General features: G+C 27.7%; 1 protein-coding gene across 1 annotated transcript; it reads right to left on the bottom strand.

The window, feature by feature from the left end:
• Positions 1 to 3,100: 3,100 nt before the first annotated feature.
• LOC124845999 (calmodulin-binding family protein) lies at positions 3,101 to 7,131 on the bottom strand. Its single transcript, XM_047323216.2, has 9 exons — positions 6,838 to 7,131; positions 5,606 to 6,125; positions 5,406 to 5,520; positions 5,183 to 5,248; positions 5,003 to 5,091; positions 4,822 to 4,909; positions 4,478 to 4,717; positions 4,259 to 4,360; positions 3,101 to 4,138 (listed from the first exon to the last, which is right to left on the bottom strand). The coding sequence occupies exons 2-9, from the start codon at positions 6,079 to 6,081 to the stop codon at positions 3,362 to 3,364; spliced, it is 1,953 nt and encodes a 650-aa protein (XP_047179172.1). The 5' UTR covers positions 6,082 to 6,125; positions 6,838 to 7,131; the 3' UTR covers positions 3,101 to 3,361.
• Positions 7,132 to 25,521: the final 18,390 nt, after the last annotated feature.

Below are 25,521 nucleotides of genomic sequence, written 5' to 3'. Positions count from 1 at the left end.
CAATTTAGTGATTTGGTCAAGAATCAAGGTTCAACCGATCAACCTACAACTCACAACTTATGAATTAGAATTCTAATGCTTTAAATCAAATTTTCAATGCATTAACTAACCAACTAAGTCCTAAGTGACCTCAAGGTAAAGATCAAACAACAACTTTACTTATAAATCATTCCTCCAAGATTTCACCTATTAAAACCCCAAAACAAATAGACTAAAAGTAACCTAAAACTCAACCTATTAACTACTTACCATCACAACATCATATTTATGGTTAATTAAGGTTCTAGACAAGTTTAAAATGATCTAAAAACATACATCAAACATTAGTTATCTCTTCAAAGTCCCTCCTCTAGAAATTCACCTATTAAAACCTCAATTTAGACTAAAAATCAGTCCAACAACACTCTTTATTTCCTACTTTCAACTCTACATCAGATTTGTACCTATAGAACTTCAAAATAGCAGCATCCAAAGTTCACACCATTATCAAGTCACAAGCATACACCAAAATATTCATCAATATTCAATTATTCACTCATCAATATACAACATCACTCAATAAGCATTTCAATTAATATCATATTCAACCAAGCATAAATTTCATAACCTATCAAACATAAATTCATACTTCTCGTACAAAAATTAAAGCGAATATTAGTTTCTCTTACTCGACAAAAGACAAAACCGCTCTAGAAAGCCTAAAATAGTTCCAACATACATGAATTCCTATTTGTTCCTACGAACCACAAAAACACGATCAGGATACACCGTTAGGACCATCGATCAATTTAGAGTCTTATAGAAGACTCAAACTTCACATGCAAAACAAAGAGAGCTAGCATGCAAGGAAAATAAAACTGACCAAAAAAAAGGAGCAAAAAACCAACTTTATCTGAAAAATTGATCGGTTAGACTTAAAGATCTCGTCGTAAGGATCACTTAAGCAGTATCTGATATTCAAACATATGAACAGGAGATGAGAACTCATAAAGAAAAGTCAGAAAACTATAAAAAGGTGATTTATAGATGATGTGTTTTAAAATAATGAAACTCGTTTTATAATGAAACTATTTTTATTAAAACCATTTAATATTAAAGTAATCGATTCTCATTATTTTTAAACCACAATCATTTCTAAGATACCATTTTCTATGTTTTTATAATATATTTTTTTCAAAGTCCCATAACAAGCATGAGAGATAGATCTTACTCTAAAATTTAATTAATTCTTTTAAAAAACTTGTTTAATCTTTTTAGTAAGAGATAATTAAAAATATACTTTACAAAAACATTAAATTTTGTCTATTATGTTGCATATTTCTTTTATTTATCTCTTCTTATCACATGAGATAACCTATAAACATATCATTTTTCTTCTCTCTCTAAATATATGCTAAATGTTAATAAACTTGTTTTTGTTCATAAATCATTCTCTTATTTATTTATGTTATTATAGTAGGTTTTCTGCAATTTAGTTTTTGATAAAGTGACAATTATCTGCTTTTAAAGTATACTTACTTTTCCTCCTTTCTTTTAATAAAACAACGTCCACTTATTTTTTTTTTTTATAAAAGAAAATTCATGTTCATTATATTTAAAAATGTAACATATTAACTATAATGTAATTGAAATTTATGAAAGTGGAAATTAAAAGAAGTAGAAATGTTAGTGTTGCATATAAATAAATAAAAATCGAAGGATTTAATTCTATAAAAATTGCATCCACCTATCCTAAATCTAAACTTTTTATATGACATAAAATAGATATTCCAATGTATGTGTTTTTAATATAACAAAACTTATATATATATATATTTTTTATTATTATTATTATTATATATATATATATATATATATATATATATATATATATATATATATATATATATAATCATATTTAAATAAAATAATAAGTCATTTAATCGTATATTTATAAGTGTTTATTTATTTATAAATAATAAAGAACCTTATTTTATTAATTAAACTATAATTATACTACCTCAGACACGCATATTTAACTTCTTATGTTTAATTTTAGAAAATAATAAAAAAGTTAAAATTCCATTAAACGAGTTTTATGTTTTATTTCTTTTTCTTGGATATCTTTTATGTTTTATTTGTTTTTCTTGGATATCTTTTATGTTTTCAGTAGAAGTTTATTAATCTTTATCTTTTCTCTTATCTGAAACAATATTGTTCAGATTAATACTTGTCAAACAGTTTTGTTTACTCTCTTCTAAGAAACAGTTCTTCAACTTACTGTTCAAAACGAAACCAAAAACACAACCAAATACTAAAATTAGTATTTATTCACTTTTTTTAAAGACTATGCTAGAAACGAGAAAAAACATTGAAAGACAAGTATTGCTACCTTTGTAATTTTTCAGAGATTATTTGAAAAAATATCTTTATGAAATAAATCGAAACTAATTAAGAACATTTTTGCTTAGATGAAAAAAATTTCTCATTTTCTGTCTTCGTTTCCTCTTTCTCTCATATTGTGTTTTTTTCTTTCTCGGCTTTTATTGTCTGTCCTTGGAAACTTGTCCATTTACAATTGGGGCCTTTTCTTCATATACCGTCATTATTTCTAACTGTACTCTTATAGTTTTTAAAAGGATTATTTTATCATTGTAGAACTGACCTCTGAATTATTTCAGAAGAAACTTTTCATAATTGTTAAAACAAGATTTTCGAAATAGAATTTCTGAAATAAGATTTTCATAAGATTTTTGGAACAAGTTTTTCGGAATAAATGAGATATATTTTGGAATGATTTCACGATTTATAGAATTTATGGAACATATATGACACCTTTCAGAACAAGCTTTCTGAAATGAGTTTTTCATAATAAACTCTACATAAGATGAGCTTTTCATGGTCATGACAATGGCTGAAGCAGTGATATAGTGCAGTGAGAAGAATATTTTTATCTTTTTCTATTAGTATGAGGTGAAGAGTTAGTAATAATAGAAGTGCAGGTATGATCATGTTCTTTAGAGACCTTTTGTTTCCAGAAAAACCATAAACATGCCTCCAGCAGCACAGCACACGAACAATCATGAGGGAAAAGGATAACATAAAGTTGCAGCTTCAAATATTCAAAAATAAACAAATATATATAATTGAATTTGAAGCCGTGATAATTTTACAATTATCATGGTGGAAGATGAAATGTTTCCTTTGTAATGGGAGAATAAATAGATCCCATGATAATTTTACAATTTTGATCCTATGATATAGTACTATACATGAGTGAAAAAAGAATGGCTGTGTGAATCAATGGAAAGAATAACAAAAATACAACTGTTGGGTTACCTATGAAGTAAAAAAGAATAAAACAATGGAGTCTCCTATCCACTCATGAAGTATGAATAACTGGTATAACTGATGTTCCTCTGAACAAAGGGGAGCATTCTGATCTTGAACTATTCTGCTCACCTCTTTGAGCAATGTGAAGTGGTTCAATACTTGTGTCCCCACATAAGCTTGCTACATTTGAAAGACTAGAGTTCAACAAAGTGGTGTTTCTAGGAGTCAAGGATGATTTATGGCGTGATCCACTTCTTGGAGACAGATTAACTTGCTCCAATGCTCGGAACTGAAGCTCACAAGGGTAGTCTCTCACACATCCAATGCGTGGTCCCGCACCAGTTGTCCATTTGCATGATAGCTGCTTCCCCAGCTGATATGATTTCATTTCTTTATGTGAGTTTATTCTTTTCAGTATGGACTCTGGTGGAATGCTTTCTACATCATTATCATCACAACACTTTTTCTCTTGTGTTGTTTCTTCATCAACTGACTCAGATTCCATTTCCAAACTCTCACTACTTTCTTCAACACCTTCTACCTCTTTTTCTAGTCCTTCAAACACATGACCATCCCTTTTTGGTATTTCAAGATTGCTAAGTTCTCTTCCAAGAATTTGAAACTGCCTTGGGCCAGGTGTCATCGCTGCAGAAGCCCTCTCAGTTTGAATCAAATTGGCCTTCTCTTTTGCAGCTGAGCCTTCAATAATGGTATCTTCAATCTCCAGGCCATTCATGTTCTCAGTGAAGTCCTCTTCAGAGGAGTGGCTTCTAAGATGACCACTTCTCAGAGAACGTAATTCATCAGCCTCGTCAACTGAATCCATCTGCATATAACAAAATGAATCTCCTTAGATATTCTCTCACCTCTTGTAATTACATTGCATAAACTATTAGAGCGTGGTAAAATAATGTACAGCATTGGTTCTGTGTTTTAATTTCTATACCTTGACATCTGAAAGGCTAACATTGTTCTCCTGAAGGAATGAAATAAATTCCTTAAAATTTTCTTCTGTTGGTCGATAATGTCCACTGTGTGGCCAAACTGCCTGTTGAAAAAAAACAATAAAATCAGTTTTAGCTAAGCAAGTAAAATGGCTATCCATGGTGGTAGGAATCTAGCATAAGATTCATAAATTTACACAAGCTTTGTGCCGGATTTCTACCTTCAAGACACCGTGTTCAACCACTAGTCTCCCAGCAGATGATGTAGCTCCTCCAGCCAAGAAGCTAGAATGCTGAAATGAACCTTTTGATTTCTTGCCAACATACAATGTCTTGGATGTGCTAAGGACAAAAATCCACTTGGCATGTGCATCTTTTCCAGTGGTGTTAAGGAGTTCTCCTGATTGCTTGTAGAAGAACTTTCCATCTTCCACAACAACTTCATATGCCAATCTTTCCATCTGGAACAAAGCAGAATCAAAATAATTAATAAAAATTGAAATGAAAAAGTCTCAAACAAATTTATCTATCAAGAGGTGTTCTCATAAAATGGAGGAAACCTCACCGGACCCAGATATTTAATACACTGCTGTTGAAGTTTGAAACGAGGGCACTTGTCAAGATTTACTTCCTTTCCTTCTCCTATATCTAGCCTGCAGTTTCAAACAAGATTAGTTTCAAACTCTTGTGGCTTAAGATCTATATACTAAACTAGCTTAAGTTGCAATGTTTATAAAGAATCTTACCAGTAGAAGAAGGGTTCTCTGCTCTGACACCGAAGCCACTTATCATAATAGAAGTGTAGATTATGTCCATAGCGATGGCGTGGGTCAATCTGTTACACATGAAAAACATTAATAATTGATGAAAGACTAACAAACCAATATATAAGCAGAGAAAGAACATGACAATTATGTCTGACTAACCGCTTCAAGCCAGTGCTGTAAAGCAAGTTTTTGAGCTTTATCGTCTTTTGATAAACCTTTTCCAACCTGCAATGACAAAGAAAAGCTTAATCAAGTTCAATCCAGCATGAAAGTTTGAACTAAAAGGTTAGAGCATGGTAGTTATTGAAGGTATTAACCAGAAATCACCAATACCATGCTGATAAATAAAACTTCCTTCTAAAGCTGAATAATGTTAAAGTACCTTGGCAGCTCTAGTTCTTGCTCTAGACCAACGAGAAACTGCAGTCTCGTGTTTCTCAATGTCAAAGAAAGATATGGAGCTGCGCTTGAGTTCAGCAAAATCTAAAAGCTTCCACCTATTCAAAGATTCGATAAAAACATGTTAGAAACACATTGAGTTTTGTGAAAAGGGAAGAGATTTTTAGGCCATTGAATAAGTACCAGCTTTGTTCAACAAGAATGGCACAATCTGCTAGCTTTCTTCTGGTACGAAAGCTCTTGTACACTTTCTGCAATTTAAGAGCAGCAATGTGTTTGGGGCTGCTTGGATTTAGAAGTGCTGATTGGATGGTTTCCATTTGATTCTCTGACTTGAGTGGCATATCATCCATTTCTTTGATCTTTTTGGCAGTCCTTGCGATAGGCATGTTTTCCTCTTTGTCAAATGACAAAGTGTTGGTGGAGATAATGTCATCAATGTCTTTTCTTTTGAAGCTCACTGATGTCTCTATTGTCATCTTTCCAGAACCTAGAGATTTCAGAATGGTGGGTTCTAAATCTTCTTTTTTGAAACTAACAGATCGTACTGGAGTCTTGATTTCATCATTGCCAAAGTTGATGGATTTTACAACCACAGAATCTAAGCTATCTTCCACATCATTGTACTTGGCAAATGGACATGAGAAGGATATCCCCATATGACAACAAAACCAATATGCAGAAACTAGTGCAATTCGTGGACCTGAAAATAGCAAAGTCGGCATTAAAGTACAAGAAGATACATTTTCAATTTGTCAAACTGGATGGAATAAGTACATCAATAATATGAACAGTCATAAGAAATAAAACGGTTCCACACCATCAAATTCAAACCGTACTCACCACATCAAGCCACACACAATTCCACCAAGACAAAAAAAAAATAGAAAACCAAAAATTCTTGAGACCCATTTCAAAATGCATTATTCTTTTTACTATTCTGTGCGCAAGATCAAAAAGCATCAACAATAACTCATATTTTATGCTGCTGCAAAATCATCAGAAACAAAGGATCACGGATCCGAAAAACCCACCAACCAAACTCCCATTTTAACAGACAAATCACAGAAAACAGTCTCGTATACATGAAAGGAGAACCTCAAACACAGTAAATGGCAAACCCGTTTTATTCTCCTAAACAGATTCCAAACCAACCAACCAACCAACACATATCAGATAACCCAGTTAAAGAATACGAAGGATCTAAAAACAAAAACTTTCACTAAGACATCAACAATAAAAAAGACTATATTTTTCTTCACAGGTAGTTAGATTGAGCAGAATAGCTTTCAAAGAAAAACATTCAGCACCGTATTCAATATGCAGAAATGGATATGCAAACCATTCATTCCACAAAAAAGAAATACATAATAACACAGATTCTTAAAAGCAAAAAATGGAGGGTAGTAGAGTACCTGAAGATTCGAAAACCAAGAAGGAGAAAAGAAAAGAATCTGTAATGGGTTGATGAGATGAGAGAATGAATCTTAATGAACAGTGTTGTTGAGTTAAGGAAATGAGATGTTACATGAAGTGAAATGGTGGTTTTTGAGATGGTGATTGAGGAAAACTGAACTTGGTAGCTAGCTTGAACTTGTTATCAAAGGTAATGGGATCCTTCACCATGAAACACTTCACACATATATATACATATTAGGAGAAGAAAGAATAAGATGAAGATGAAGAGAGAGGAAGTAGAGAGAGACAGTGTTTCCACTTTCCAACCACGTGGAGTCGAACAAGTATACTCAAATTCCTTTTATTTTATTTCCATTTTTCTTTTTTCAGATTTTCCTTCTTCGCTTTATTTTTAGAAGGACTCTAGTTTGTGGCCTCTTTACCAGCACACCCATGACGTGACATTTAACCTTATTTTAATTTCTTATCCGTTTTAGAAAAATGAAAACATATTCGTTAATACAAAATTAAAAATGTGAAATAAAATTATTTGAAAAGCTAAGAATTTGGTAAAATAATTTTATTTGGAAATTTTATCCTTATATAATGAAATAAAGCTTGGTGAACGTTTTGTTTCAGTTTCACGCGTACGCGTAACCTTGCAATGTTCAAAATATATATTAAAAAATTAGGGTAGTCAAATTGATATAATATTGTGGAAAACTAGTTTCGTAAACCTTGGAGTTCAAGTGTCGACCCAATATCTTAAGCAACGTCTCTGTTTTTGATACCTAAATGAGATAAGTAGATTCGATAAAATAAAAATAAAAGTAAAATATTCGTGCTTAAGTTTATATTTAACCACAAAAATTACCTTATATAAAAGAATGTGTATTGTATTATTATTTCCTATCTAATGGATACCCGACTACGGAAAACAAAATTTTGAATTATAAGGGGTCTCTCTTATAAATGGGTAACCCTAATTATATGGGAGAGATAATTTATTTATAAAATTACAAAAGCAAATTTGTTTTATTAAAAATACTAATGAAAAAGAGACACTTTGTGATTTTATACATTTTAAGAAAAAAATATCACTAATAGTAATTACATACAAAAATAATTAATACTGCATAATCATCACTTTAATTGTTTTAATAGTTTGTTTTTATTTTTAAAATATAACTAAGAGTAAAATAGAAATATCAAACATATATTCTTTTATATACTGTGATAATTTTTTAATTAATATAATTAAGGGTAAAATAGAAATATAAATTGCATACATAAGACAAAAAAATATTTTTTATATATATTATTATAGATTAAATCATTAATAATATTATATAAAATGGTGTTTTTTATCAATTTAATTATTATTCCAATTGTTTATATCAATTTTTCCTCAAATTAAATAACAATAATAAATTTATCATATCATTTACTTCTTGTTATATTTTTTAAAAATTTCATCCATATAAATTAGAATTGTTAAAATAAATTAAAACTTACAAGTATTTATCAGAATTAAGATTCAAGTCGAGTTTGGTTTAAAAAATTACAAATTTTGACATAAGTAAAAAATAAATTTGGTCAATTTGTTTCCTCGAATTGAATCCATGATGAACAGGTTAGCTCACCAACTCACCCATAAATTTTAAATATTAAATTATATTAAAAATAAAAATTCCTAAATTTTCTTATATCTTTAACTGTATTTGAAATATATTGTATTTTTTGTGATTTTGGATTATATTTGGAGTTTAACATCATTTTAGATTATATTTAGATTGAACTTTATTTAGATTTCAATTAGAAAAAAATTGTAATTTTTTCTTTTGGATTGAAGAAAAATAATTTTTAATTAAGTGAACCAACCCATTTAATCCATTAATCTGTGATGGATCAGGTTGTATTCAAAATTTTTGGACTCGCTAATAATTAAATTGAGTTAGATTGCATCACTAAGTAACCAATCCGTAATGAACTGATGGATTGAGTCAAGCCAAGTGAGATGACCTGTTTTGATAACTCTAGTATAAATAAAGCATAAAATAGTTTTGAATTAATGTTTACATACCATACATAAAATGGTTCTTAAAACATTATATGGTTTCTGAATTTCCATGCATTATCAAATATCTTGAACCATTTACTATAACAAATAATTTGACATTATATTATCATGATCTTAGTACAAAATAGAGTGCAATTAATTCAAAAGATAATTCTTTTGCAAATTTTGGTAACTAATTATCAGACATGTTGATCAAAGACATTTATTAAATTTTATAGTTTGTTAATTAATGCTAAAAACAAAATTAATCTATATAGACAACTTTATAGAGATAAAACTTATTAAAGATAACTAAAAATTAAAACACAAGGATGTGGAGGCGACTTTCAAAGAACTTTAAGCATAGTTATAATGAATTTGTTCATTCTGGAAAAAAGAAACAAGTACTTAAATTTATAAATACGGTGAAATTTCAACAACTTCATAGAGATTATGGCAGGAATGAGATATACCAAAATTAAATCAAAGTCATTAAAGATGTAATCCAAGTTTTTACAACACGATGCTAGTAAATACACAGCATTTTAAGTTAAAAAGAAAATTAAAGATTCATCACTCAAGTATTGAAAATTTGAGACTTTTTTAAATTCTCAACCAAATATTTTGTATATTTGACCAATAACTATAGCAAACAGTGTACGTATGTATTTCTCTCGCAGTTTTTATGAGTTTATGTACATCAGAAAGGAAACATTTAGTTCGAATTTTGGTTTGACTTGCTACTATATATATTTTTGTATTTTTGTCATGTATATCCTCCAAAGAATTTTTCCAAGAAATAACCCTCTTTTTCAAATCCTATCTTGAAGGGGTCATTTTCTTGACAAAGTCTCGAAGTAAAATGCAATCCAGGAATTCGAAGTGAGAACCAGATTGACTTTATCAAAATCAACGATTGATTCCAAAATTTAGGTCAAGTAGTTTAAGTGTTTGTTTATGATCAACCTTGTCAAACTATTCCAAAGCTAAGTTAACCACTACAAAATTGAATTTTCATCTGGGGCATGAACTTTCTGCCTCCTATGGAGCTCATTGCTGACGTTAAGTGTTACAATTTTTTATGTTAATTGAATAGTAGTTGGAAAAGATTGTTAATTTGATGTGCATACCAAGTAATGAATTTGAAAATGTTGTGGGGATGTGAAAGGTTGGAAATTTCCTTGTATCGTTCTTGGTCTCTAAGATTGAGATTGCATCATTGTCTAATTAATACCAACAAAAAGTGTTTCTGAAAGTCCAATAATGTCAAGTCATCACACCTATGACCTATGTTGGTTTTTTTACTACACAACATATATTCAGTGTAATATGGTAACACAAGTGAATCCGTATTATAACTAGGTTGAGTGAGCTGCTAGTTAGCATTTTAATTTTTTCTACCTGTTTTTATATTATATATAATATTTAAATAAAACAATATAACTATTAGTTAAATAATTACTTTTTTTATTGTGTGGTTTGAATCATGTAAACGTATAATGTGAATAGAATTTAAATTAGGAATATCTGCATACTAAATTTTAATTATTGATTGAAATTGAGTAAATTTTTTCTTAAAAAGTTACAATCATTTTAATTTTTTCGTTAAAATAATTATACAATACTCACATAATTAATTGTGATTTTTAGAAAATATTTCTTAAAAATAAAATAAAATAATTAAATTTACTGGGTTATTAACTTATGTCTATTAGCCTTTTGATAAGCTATGACTTTGGAGTGTGACATTTCAAGTTAGTATATATGTACAAGTTGATAGTACTATATACAACATAAACATATTATTTGTAAATATATTGTACAACAAAAGGACGTATTAAAAAAAATAATACATTGTACGTAATAGTAAGCCTTATGTGTATGTTAGCAATGACTTTACCTATTCATCACATATATATATATATCATCACGTATGTCATTCTTTAATTATATATTTTAGTACATATATAACTAATTATATCAATTTATTTATACCATTATCAATATATTAAATACGTGAATAAACTTAAATATATACAAATACATTCAAATATATACAACATAATTACAATCACATTTTGTTTGAGCGAATTCCTCTCCCTAGAGAGACCTTGATGTATTTGCATGATTTATCAAGATATATATTATAACTAATGTACACTAACCCTATCTTCACTTAAGCAAATATGGTGTTATTTGTAAGCCTTGACTATATGTTTGATTCTCCAACATTCCGAAATCCATGTGCATCACAAAAAATACTATGTCACTTGATTGATATCCTTCCAAATGAAAGAGAGATGTCATCACTGGAATGTCATATTTGCTTAAGTAATGGTGAATATTAAGTGTAATCATTATAAACAAATCAATTTCCCAACAATCAGTTACCCCTTAAGAAATTTCTAATTATGAAAACACACATTTTTTGCAAATGGAGAGGAAAACTAATATAAATAATTTCAACCCAACTTATATTCTAATAAATCAAATATTTGTTTATATGGTTTTTAAACTTCTAATTAACTCATAACATGTATGCATCATACGAATTAGGTTAAAATCTTTTTTTATCTCTAATTTTTATATAAAAAAATCAATTAAATCTTTAATTTTTATTTGGTTCAATTTATATTTCTAATTTTTTTTTGTAAAATGATCTAATTAGACTATTTCCAATAAATTAATGTTAGATTTTCGTTAAAATTTATACATCAAATCGTTTCGTCTTAAAAGTCTAAATATTCAAATTATTTATCCTACTACCTTGGAGATATAATCTCTTAACAACATAATAGTTAAAATCTTCTCAAAACTTTGAGAGTTTAAATGATATGAGTTTAAGGGAAATGATATTAAAAAAATTAGATTATAAACATTTTTATCATTACTCGTTTAAAAAATTATTTAAAAAATTTTCTGATCTTAAATATATTTTTTACGTATCACACTTTAATAATAAATGATATCCCTATAAAGTATTCTTACTTCTTTTTCTCTCCCATTTAAGGACAGGGGCAGTTAAGAAAAAGAATTTTAATAACATAACCAGTGAACTAATTAGGTTTTTTTTATTGCAATTTTATTGATGTTTCTGAAAAGTCATACTATAATGCTTAATTAGGAATGGTTCACTTTAAAAAAAATATATGTCTAAGTAGCACATCTTTATCAATATTTTTAAGAGTTAAAATAATATATTTAAAATTTATAAATTTAATTATGGTTAATAATAAAATAAAAATATATATAATTTAGTATAATTATAACTATAAAGAAAACACACACATATAAATATTTTTTTCATATTTTTATTAATAATTGAATCAAAACTAAAATTTTCAACTATTTTATATTGGTAAGAAAATTATCTTCTATTTTATTTTATAATATAATTTTTTAAATTTCAATACTGAAAATCGTAATTTAATAAAACATTAAGATATAAGTACTAAAAAAATATATGATGATTGCTACAATTAAAAATCATATATTCATTAGTTTTTCTTTTATATTCATAAAAAATGAATTACAATTAAAGTAAAATTTTATTATCAAGAGAAGATAGAATTATCTTTTTTTATCTTCAAGAATAAAAAAGAATAGATGAAAAATGAAAACACGGATATTAGTTTGAGACAATGGAAAATAAATACAATAGGTGAAAAACTAAAAAAATAAAAAAAATAATAAAAAATATCTTAATAAATTTTTTACTTTTTATTATATTAATGTTATGTTTTATTATTTACTAATATTAAATAGTATGCTTTATAGAAGAAATAAAGGTATACCTAATTAAATTTTCATTAATTTTCAATATTTCCATATGTTACGTATAATTTAGAAAAATTTTAAAAATTGATGACCATGACACTCCCGGCCCTCTAATAATCCGCCCCTACCCGTTATACGTATAATTTTATTTTATTTACGAATATTTCAATATGTGCAAAGTGTACTGTCATTCTAGAGCATTCCTTCTCTGATGATTTTGTAAGAAAATAATTGCATGGAGTTTTTCATTTACAGATAATTAGAACCAAAAGCTCTTAGAAAAATAGAAGCAAATTGTTTACTTTTGGTGTTAAAAGTCTAAACCAGAGGACAACATTATAATAATTGGGTATGCAAACGTACGGTGTCGGAAAGTGATGTACAGATATACAATAAGTTGGTGAGAAACAATATATAATTATGTAATTAAACCTTCTCTTACTTCTTAATTTTTTTATAGTAAAAATTGAAAAGGACTGCTTTAGGTGGTAATTAAGGAAACATAATTTAGGAATCTACGTGTTCCTGTTTCATCTTTCGGTCATTTCATTTATTCTTTTCCCATTTTAATAAATTACAATATCTATACCAAGCCACCAGATCAACATTATACAATTTCATTCAACAAAATCAGGAACCTTCCTATTCTTTCTATCGTCACTTTAGTTTAAAAGAATATATATAAAATCCGCACCGTTTAAGAAATAAATGCTGCTTAGATTAATATAGAATTAAGATAAATCTATAAATAATAATTATTATATTTTTAAAAGTTGCAATTTTTGTACCTGAATACACCTGTTAGTCAAACCCAAACCACAGAAAGCTACGCTGATCCAGTAAGTCATTTCAGTACTCTTGTCTGTTCTAGAAAAGTAACGCTGAATGTTTTAAGAAAGAAAAAAGAAAACATTTTTATTAATTAAAATGACGAAAGTGATGATTCAAACTGAAAAGATGTGAGAAATATTAATTTATAGTTTTTTATTAGAAAAAATGAGAGAAATTATTAGATGGACAAAACATTGTCACTTCCAACTGTCATAGTGTTCGAGATCTGCATGCATGGAACAGTGAAGGAGTACAGGGATGTGCACGTGTCAGAACTGGAGTGGGCCACGCTGCGTTGCCACCGTAACTTGTAACACCGTACCGTTCTTCAGACCACAAAATCTCGTCTCCAGTTTCTGCTGTCCCTTTTACACTGTATTCTATGTTTTGCTTTGATGTAGAAATCGACTTTGCTATACGTACATTGTATTCTATGTTATACTCTCCCCATTTCGAATGTGCACATTGTATTCTCTGTTATACCCTCCGCATTTCGAATGTGCCAACATGTTACGACAAGGCAGCAAGAGAAAAAATAAATAATACTAATTGTATTTTTACTCCTTACCTCACATTAATAAGCATAGTTTATCGAATTTGGTCGGTACAAATAAATCATTACTTATTATTAAAGTAATGAAAAGTATATTTAATTTAATTTTATATATATTCTGTAAATTAGTTAGTTAGTATATAATTTATTGAGAATATTTAAAAAACATCGAACAAGAAATTTGAGTTCAATAATAAGTGGCAAAAAGACCTAAATCTTAATTATTGATTCTCAATAATTCGAATATCATTAGACTAAATATCATATTAGACACCAATATCATATTTAACTAGTTAAATATAAGTTTAACTTGTTCTCACAAAATTAATTCAATCAAATATATAATAAAATAATTTAAATATTATATACAATAAAACATACATACATGACATATCTTATCACATTCTTTAAAATTTGAAATTAGATATTGTATTTTAAAGAAAAAGTTTGATCTACAAATTTATTTTATCTAGAAAACAGGATTTATTTGGTCAATACTAAGAGGCTAGTTTTAATACTAATCTTTTCAATATATTAACTTTTATAGAGTCGTCATTGAGAGAAAATTATTTCTAATGTGTTGTAAATTTTCAAATCATTTTTAGATAATTTATAATCTCAAATAGAATTATTTAATGAGGTAGATTTGGACTTGTTTATAAATTAAAATTTAAGCATATGGCTAGTTGATATAAAAGATCTATAACCCTCTCTCTCACCAGAAACATTGAAAGTAGAAATAAAGAGAAACTTGATACAATAAACATAGATATAATATTATACACAACCCTTTTAAAATTATTATCATTTAATTCAAACCTCCAATACATGAAATCTTAAGAAACACAAAGTATTATTTTAAAAGGCACTTACATTAAATAAGCATGTGACTCCCACTAGGTAAGTAAGTAAATGATTAGATAATAATCATTCGAAGTCTATAAACAATATAGAAAAACTAATGAAAAAGAGACTCGCCTTAAATGATATTTTTAATCGGAGTAGCTTCTTATTCTTGGAAGACATAAAATAAAAAGGTACATACACGCATAAGTAAAATAGCATTTGTTTTTAGTCAAGAACTTGTTGTGTATGGTTTAATATACATGCATATCCATAGATCTCCTCATTAGTAAGATATTGTCTGTTTTTGGGTTAAGCTCTCACGGATTTACTTTTGATACTAATCTAAAAGGTCTTTTACTAAAGAAAGTATCTTATGTATATATAAATCTATGTATATTTCATATTTTATCAAATGTGAGTCTTTGTTTGTACTCAACAGAACTTAATATACAAATGTTAAGTTTCACATAAATTATGTTGTGTTTACATGTAATGATTTTTTGGTACTAGAGACGAGAAAGTGAGAATTTGCAAAGATTTGTTATGTTATTTTTATTCAAGATTTGCAAAAATGGATTAGTAAAAATGGATTAGTAGAATCCATTCATATGTATGCTTTTACTTATCCTTTTATTTATGGTGAAAGCGGGGATTTGATAGTATTATTTATGCTTTTACTTATGTGTTTTCTATTTTATGGAACTGTCCCTTGCAGGTGTTGTGTTTTTACTATTCTAACAAATTTTCTCTCTCGTTAATTAATAATAATAATAATAAATCATAACAATAATAAATAATTATTTATCTAAACAAAAAAATTCAGTATCCTAAAAAAATGTATTGTATTAATTAATTATTATTTTTTTTTCTAATTCTACTATTTCAAATATTTTTTAACAAATTATTTACAAATATCATTTTATATTATTTTTACTATGGATAATTTATTAATTTTTATTTTATTTAATCTATCACATTAGTGAAAATATTCACAAACTTTATTTTTATATTCATTTTTAATCATCTCAATTTTTTTTCAAAAAAAGAACACATATTTTGCTCTTAAATATTTTCACATTCATCTATTCACTCTCTTTTAAATTATTTCATTCAAGTGTTCTTAAATTATTTTACTCAAGTATGGATGGAATAATATATCTAACAAACAACAATATTCTGATAATAAGTAGTACAATAAGTTAAATAAACAAAAAATCTTATTAAGATAGGTTTTAATGAAGAACTCTGGTACCATGTTGAAAAACAAATTTTAAGTCCAATTAAATTTCACAAAATCAATTTTTCAAATAGCACCCAATTATATATTTTAAATTGGTCTTATACGTGAAACTTTGAATAACAATAATTATAATTATATAATAGATTTAAAATTAATAATTATCTGATATCAATAAATATGTTTTAAGTTTGTATTTAACTGTTTCTTTATATAAACGATGTTTAATTTAAATATTGTTTTATAAAGTGTAAGTATATATAAAGAATAGGTTATGTATCATAAGCATTTTGAGTTATTTTTAATTTTTTGTGGTGAAGAAATAAAGAATGGAAGAGGAAAGAGAAGAAGACGTAGCTGTAGAGCATGGTTGCGAATTAAATAACAGCAGGTGGCACGAAAAGTGTTGTTCATTTTTGTTATGTATTGGTCCCTTTTTCTACTGATTCAGTGGTCAGTGCCCACTAATGTGAACTCAGACGAAACCCAAAAGAAGAATAAAAAAAAATGGAACGCGGAAACCAAAAGAAAAGGTCACACAGCGTATAAAACACCGACTCAAATTAATGGGGGTGAGTTTTTTGTACGTGTGTGTGTGCCTCTGCAACCACTCCCATCGCATCGCATGCAAATGCAACAAACAAACTTCTCAAAATTCCAAAAACCACAATTCACGCAAAAGTCAAACTCTTCATTCACTTCTTTTGACGTTTGTTCCATTTCTTTCCCATCTTTTACTTCAACGTTTTAAGATATATCATTTCTTCAATTTAATAATTATAAATACATTTTATTACAATAAGAATAATTTTAATATCATTAGATTTGTTTAATTGCATTAATAATTAATATGTTTGAATGTAAATTAGTTTCTCTTTATAGTAATTCAGTTTCATTCTGAGCTGACCGATTCAACGAGCGAGCGATGTAAATAGGGCATTATTTAAAAAGTTGAGAGAAAGAGGGAAAACGTATTTGTCAGTTTGAATTAGAAGTAATAGATAATAAAAGAGAGGAGATTAATTAATATAGTAGTCGTACTTCTGATAAACGAAAGGTGTTTGTCTTGAAATGTGTGACACCTTTTGATGTGGTGAGAGAAGGAGAACGTCACCATTTTTTAGAAAAGGTTCAAGATTTTATGTAATCTACGACAACATAATACGCGATCCGTTCATTATTTCATAAAGTAAAATAAAACAAAAAGGAAGAACCAACGTTAATAAATAACATTAATATAGGCGGCAGGTACACACCTTTGTCCGTCAAATTTTAAATTTCATCTGTTTATTATTATCATTATTACTGAAAATACATGGGTCATGTATTTATATTTCTATCATGTTTTAACTAGTTAAATTTAATATTTATGTTAGTTTAGAAATTTATTTAATTGTGATATTAGTATTTCTATTTTTGTACTTAACATGTGTAGAAAATAATTTCAATAAAAGTAGTATTGAAGAGTGATAAAAAGTATAGAATTACATAAAAGAAAAAAAAAATTCTAACATCTCATTTTAATAATATAAAACTATTAAAACATTACTTACTACTTAACAAAAACTAGATTAACTAGATAAAAACAAAACAAAAAGACAATAGATCTATATTTGTAGATCCATCTACCAATTCATCTCTTCCGTCATTCCCTCTTTCTTGAGTGATTATCACAAAAGAAAAAATAACACACAACAGACAACACAAACATAAGGGTAATCTAATAGATAAACAATTCATCTTAATCAAAGAAAACTACATCATACATTATATTACACACACAAAATAAACATTCATCCTAAACATACCATAGAATTAGACTTCATCATCCGGATATAGTATGAATGTCGAGGTACGGTGGTTCATGTACTTGTGGTACCCTCCAACCATACTCATTCAAATCTATATTGTTCTATGACATAAGCTTACTTGCTCTATGACATAAATTGTATTATAAAATAGTTGAAAATGTAGGTAACTTTTTCTAATAAAAATGTTTACATTTTCTTTCTATTTTTCATCACTATTAATCTGATAAAATGTAGTGAGTTGATTAAAAAATAAAACAATAAATTTATATATATATATATATATATATATATATATATATATATATATAATATTAATTGACAATATATCACCAATTAAAAAGATAATGTTTTTATTTCTAATACTAGTGTATAACATGTGAGTATGTATCTCCACTCCTTTTATAATCATAAAAAAATATTTGTAATTAAAAATTATTTTTTATATCATTATATAAATTTGTTACTAGAATTTATATTAAAGTTATAAAATAAAGTTAGTTTATAAAATAAAGTTAGTTGCATTTATAAAAATAAAAACAGTAAAAAAAGTGTAAAAAGAACAATTAAAAAGGAAGTCACATTCCTGATTGCTATAAATAAAAGAAGTTATATAATTAAATAAAAATTAACTTAAAATATTGATCATATTTTCTATTTTCTATAAATTAAAATAATGTTTTTCCACAAAATTTACTCTTTTTTTCTTCACCATTAATGACTTTTTATTATAAAGACTTAGAAAAGGGTGTTTTATAAACCGTATTTTAGAAATGGTAGGGGTTTAAAAATAGTGAGACTTGATTATTTTAATATTAAATAATTTTATTATAAATAGTTTCATTTTAAAAGAGTTTTATTATTTTAAATAAGACTATATTTCTAGAAACCAATTTTATAAAGTTCTCTGACTTCTTTCTAGGTTCCTTTTCTCTCCGACAAACTCTTCAATATAGATCAATTAGTTTCTCCGTCTGAGTAATTTAAGTTTCGATCCCTTTTCTGTGGTCCTTTCTTTATATGTTACATGTGGGTCTCACTCAACTTGCACGCATCTTTTTAGTCTTCAGTTTAAGTCTTTATTATTTCGTGGTTCCAACGGTGTACTCTGATCATCTTTTCATTGTTTGTAAGTGCATATTGAGTCTTTTTGAAACGCCACATCATAAAATAACAACATCTTTCTTATTATAGCATACAAAAAACACACAAATAACTATATTTGTTCGATCGGGAAAGGCAAGAGCGATTGTCTTCATAAGAATTCCCCAACATAAGGGAGAAGGATTGTGGCTAGAGCTGTCAAAACGGGTAACCCGACCCAACTTGACCCGACCCACCATGGGTTGACCACTTAGTGAGTCAACCCAACCCGGCTCATTTATTAGCGAGTCGAAAAAATTCGAACCCGACCCAACCCACCACAGGTTGGTGGGTTAAACGGGTTGACTCATTGACTCACTTAATTAACTTTTTTTTCACCCTCTTCTTCTCAGATTCTTAACATGTTACTTTGATCGATCAAATTGAAACCGTAATAATTGGATCAATTGATATAAAAGAAAATGAAACAAAATAAATATATTGTTATATATTTATAAGCTATGAAGCATAAAATTTTGCCAATTTAGTTTAATGAGACATCCACAACTGTTTGACCAAGAAACTACATATAGATGTTAACAAAAATATATAGCACAAGATAAAACTGTCATGCTTGTAAATAGGTCTAAAAATAAGATCAAACAAATGATATATTTCTGAATTATCCAATCTATAATATTATCCATCTATTAAATTGGAGTCCTGAATGGATAAATTCACAGTAGTGTGCTCTCTTGAAGCATATTCTTCTTTATCTCCATCTATAATATTATCCAATCTATAATCTTAGGGTTTTATTTGCATAGGGGAACTTTTGGAAAGGCAGCAGCGCGAAAGACTCTATTGCTAAGTAAAGGTTGTGCATTTTGAATAATTAATTTGGTTTCAATAAAAAAATAGGATTTGAATAATTAATTTAATTAAAAAAATAGGTGGATTGGTGAGCCAACCCAACCCACCACGGGTTCAACCCATGTGAGCCGGGTCAAAATTGGCTCGCATAAAAAATTTTACATTCTTTTCCAACCCAACCCGGCTCAAACCCATGGTGAGCCGGGTTAGCTCACGGGTTTCAACCTATTTTGACGGCACTAATTGTGACTTTGAGTCCTAAAAGCACAACAATCCTATTTTTTAAAACAACTTGTACTTTTTTAGATCTCAATGATTTATGAGAGTTTTCCTGCTGCGCCTAATCATTTGAGGTTATAGTTAGCCTTAATATTTCTTATTCGTAAGTAACCCAGTGAGTGTTTTCCTTTTCCCATGTCCTTTTTGGTCAACAATCAACACATACCATAGCGGTACAAGATTCTTTAGAGTGGTTTGGTCTTCTTAAAAGGTAAGGAAAGTTAATATTTGCTTTAATTTGTGTTAAAAAGTAGGGATTTTTTTTTCTAGGTCGTGAGAATGATGTTTGATTGAATATGTTATTATTTAAGATATTTATTGAGTGATAATTGAGTTTGATGAGTAATATTTTCTTATTAATGAATATTGTAGTGTATGCTTGTGAAATGATGCTTGATTGAATTTGTGATGCTATTGTTTTGGAGTTCTAGAAAGTATAAATTTGTTATAGAGCTTGAAAGTAGTGAAAATGGAGTGTTGTTAGACTCATTTTTGGTCTAAATTGAGGATTTTGTAGGTGACTTTCTAAAAGAGTAATTTTGAAACTGTAACTGATGTTGCGGAGGGTTGTTCTTAGACCATTACAAACTTATCTAGGATTTTAATTAACCATAAATTTGATATTTAGTTGTAATTTGCTAATAGGTTGAGTGTTTATATGGTTTGTAGTGCATTTTAGAAGTTTTGACTAGTGATATTCTAAAATATTGGATATAGTGTATGTCTAGGGTTTGTGTGAGTATTAATTAATTCTGATACATTAATTTAGCTAATTTGGTTGGTGTTTAAAATAATCTTGAAATGAATTATGTAATTTTTGGCATGAGAAAGGAGTAAAATTATCCATTCAGTCACTTTGCATACTTACTAAGTGAGTTATCCATTCACAGGTAAAATTCACGTTTTAAAAATTCATAGAGCTTAGATCACTTTAATCTCTCAATGAGTCTTTAAGGCCTTCAAAGTTTTGAGTTGTTAGACGAGTAAATTACTTATTGAATGAAATTCTTTTTTAGAAAAACCTAAGATTCAAAATGGCTTTGTCATTGGATGAGTTTAGTTTTGTGTGGTAAGAGTTTATGAAGGTTTCTATGACACTTTGGATGTGAAAAAAAATTATGATAGAATATAAGAAATTTACTCTGTCACATGAAAGGTCTTAGTTTCCTAAACTGTAGCTTTATTATGAGTATTGAAAGTTTAGACATTTAGTTCTGTTTATTATGAAGTTATTAAATTAATTAGTTGATTAGTGAATTATGAATGCATAAAATGTAAAATTATATTTTTGTATGTAGTATTTAAAAGAAGTTTATTTTGTGTTGTTTGTTTTGTTTATATTTCAACTGTGATGATTGTGTATTATATTTCAATAGGAGAATTTCAATACTGATAATACGAGAATTGATATAATATTATTTTGTAATAATAATTTTTTTATGCTGTGTGTATAAATGTATGTTAAGTTTTAGTTTTGAAAATTTATTCAAAGAGAAATGATAGATATACTTATATGTGTGTACAATTTGTTCAGCAAACTAACTTTAAATCAAACATGTTCTAATGTTTAATCACAACCATGTCTTGATTTTGATTTCAGAAGAGACAAATACAAAGAATTACAATTATTTATTACTAGTAAAAATAAATGTGCTACACACATGTGTATCAACTTATTTTATTATAGTGAAATTTTTATCAAACTATAAAATGGCTTTTAATTATTGAAATAAAAATATTAATAAACTATAAAATATTTGTTATAAAAAATATAACTGTAAAAATAATTATAATTTTATTATCAATAATTTTTTTATAATGTATAATTATTTGAATTGAAAAAAATAATTATTAAAAAGAGTAAAAGTGAAAACTCTTTTTTTAATAATTATTTAAATTTTAAAAAATACAATTGAAAAATATTGTGTACACAAGAAAAATAATCCATTAATGGTATAGAAGTATATATATTACATACTAACTTAATCACAGATTATTGTTGATGTAATTTATAAGGGTATAGTTATTGTAAATTCAATAGTTTGTTATATTCATCATTGCATAAATACAAAATTACCTTATAATGTGAATGCATAAACCTATTTTCTTGTATATACAACTCTCAACACTGCCCAGCCTTTGCTATAAACAAAATGATAATATCAACTAAGAATTATTGTAAACTAAAATAAGAAAACATATAATTTGTATACATAGACGAATCTTTATTTTGAAGACGGTGATAGGTTAACAATTTATTTTAATAATTTTTTGATAATAAATTACGTATTATTATTTTATTACTTCGTATATTTAAAATGGATCAACCATAAACTATCACGTAAACTATCACGTAAACTGTTGTAAAATTATAAAAAAAATATTTTTTATTTTTGAATTAGAATAGAAAATAGTGAGTAGCGAAATGAGTAAATGAGGAAGCAGATGGTGTTGTTGTGAAGCCATTTTTTGATTAATGAATTTGGTGCCACTTGTTATGAGTGAAGGCATTTTTGTCAAAACTCATCCTCCAATATACTTGTCAACCAACAACTTTTGGGTCAATTGTCAACACAGTCCCACAAAAACTACATAAATTAACAACTTAAATCTATTCTCTCTCATCTCTTCTTTTCTCTTTCGTCCACATTCTTTAATTTGTTGACCAAACAATTCCTTCTAACTCTACTCCTTTTAACACTTTTCACTGTTCATTTTGCCAACCTACCATGCAACCATGTGTCTTCCAACACCTCAAATATTCATAACACCTAAAATGTAATAGTAGTATTTAATTCAGTAAATCAATTTAACATTAAATATGTTTTTATAGTTTTTAAACTTTCATACGAAATTAAAATTTGTTTTTATTTTAAATTTTAATACAATTTAGTCTCTAAACTTTATAAAATAAATAAATTTAGTCTTTCTGATTCAATTGTATTAAATATTTTTAACTTATTAAACGTGATCTGCTTATACCGTTGGATAAATTTAAACTAAAATACCAATCTAAAACACACTTTGACATATAAAAAAATTAACATAATTAAAAAAATTATATTTATTTATTTTTAAAATTTAAGAAAAATATATATTAAAATTTGATAGGAAAACGAATTTCACTTTTCAATTCAAATTTAAAGGCCACATACATATTTAATTCATTAATATATATAAAAGGTTTGAAAATAACAGTAAATGTAATTTGTTTTTGAAATGAATAAAAAAAAGTGTGACAATTCATTTCTTTAAATTTCATGAAAGTCATATACTTGATGGAGGCAATGAATTCTCCAAAGCAAAAGATAGTGAAAATTTCAAAGAAGGAATTGAATTCCATTACTTTTGTTATGTAGTTTTTTTAGGGTTCTTGATATTGTAGCAGTCACCAAACCATATCTGAGAAGAATAGTCGGTCCATGATACTTGTGAGACAAGTCGGTGACTTGGTCTTTTATTATTTGTGTGTTTGGCACCTTCACAAGAAAAAAACAAAAAAACTTAGCAAAATTTTCTATGAAGGAGGAAGCAGCCACGAAGGTGCTCGAGATGGATATCTCTATAAACACACATGTTTGACTTCTTTGGTCTGATCTGTGATTCACAGCTACAAATAAGGATCTGTATCACTCAACACACTCAGATACCATCCAATACACTACAAACACGTATTCTGTAACATCTTCTACTTTTTCCCCATCTGTTTCAGAGTTTAGTTGACAAGTGTTCATTCAAGGTCAACCCTATTTGTCAGAACTTACTGAACAAGGTTTTGAAACTTTCACACTGTCATTGGCATGTGTAAGTCAACATCTGATGCTAGCTACTTGCTATTTGTTCGTATTAATTAAGCTAATTAATATGCAGATTGCAGATTGCAACAGTACTATATATTACAAGTGTGTATTTGTGTGTATTTGTGTGTGTTTGGTTTTATGTATGGAATTTCTGTGTGTGTGTGTGTGGGAGAGGAACAGAACATATGCATGTGACACAAAAGGGTATATTAAGAGCAAGATAATTAATGATTGCTTAAGCAGATTATATATCCACGTAATCCATATACTTAAAATTTTAATTAATTAGAGTTAACGTCAGAACACGATGAGGAGATTTAATTATGCAGCACACCATGCATGCGTGGTGTAGGCGAAAAATATGAAATTAAGGAGCAGGTTATATGATTTGGCAAACACCTACAGCTAAATCAAGCAGAAACATGTCACTATGTCAGTGGTTGGATTAAATACATGTTGAACCAATTATATGTTCCTCAATATATAATTCTCCAATGATTTGTGTATTTCTAACCATAATTAACCACTGCCTCAAGCAAATCCCCAGTTACATATATGTGTATACTGCTTGCTGTATATATTTGTTCACCAAATTAAAATGGAAAAAAAAATCTGATTATAATATATTTTGTATATAATATATATATATTAAAAGTGTTACATCGATTACATATTAGATTAATTTATAGTATAAATAAATACAAATCTCATCTTACAGATTTATTTTGTAGAGTTGAGTTAAACTCAAAATCTATTTCTTAACATAGTATTTTAGCTAGATTATAGTCTATTTTAGCGAAATTTGGTAATTACATTAATACTGCCGGCAGCATGTGTTCCATGGGTTTGCTTGTGGTAATGAGGTATTTGAAAGCAAAGAACGATGAAATTTGACCAAAGTAGAAGATTAGTTTAATCCTAGATCTGGGAAAAGGTTGTTGGAAAATGAGAAGGTGGTAGTCTAGGAAGTGATTTCCACCTCAAAGGTATAGGCAAAGGGTAACAGAGTGGGAATTGATGAGAAGAGAAGATAGGGTCAACTATGAATAAAAGAACACCACCAAACGAACAAGCTGTCATGCATATATGATTCATGCACAATCCACCTACCAATTGTACCATCCCCAATTTGGTATCAGATAACACTACCCATTACATTAATTAAGCTTTCATCATTGCATGGGCTGGATCAACATATACACCTTCATTATACAATCACTCCATAAAGTTAGTTGTTTCAATCAAAATTAATATTTTCCCTCTCCATCGATCATAAATATTGTAGGTGGCATTAATTGTTCTATGAAAAAAAAAAACATGTAAGTGGATCCAACCATGAGTTATAACTTTTGTCTTAGTACTAAACACTTCATTGAACACCAAAATGCTTTTCACTGTTTTATACTTTTTTTAAGATAAACATAGTTATGTTTATATCTCTGTTACTGTTACTGAATACAGAAAGTATTATTTGAAAATGATAAAGTAGCTGTTGAAAATGAACGTGTTGAATAAATCAAACAACATAAATTTTGAAAGAGAAGAAAAAGTAGCA

Source organism: Vigna umbellata, chromosome 1 (assembly GCF_029865625.1).
Source record: "Vigna umbellata cultivar VRB3 chromosome 1, Vumbellata_1.0, whole genome shotgun sequence".
In the NCBI taxonomy this organism is placed as follows: Eukaryota; Viridiplantae; Streptophyta; class Magnoliopsida; order Fabales; family Fabaceae; genus Vigna; species Vigna umbellata.
This window is presented reverse-complemented; position numbering and strand designations above follow the sequence as displayed.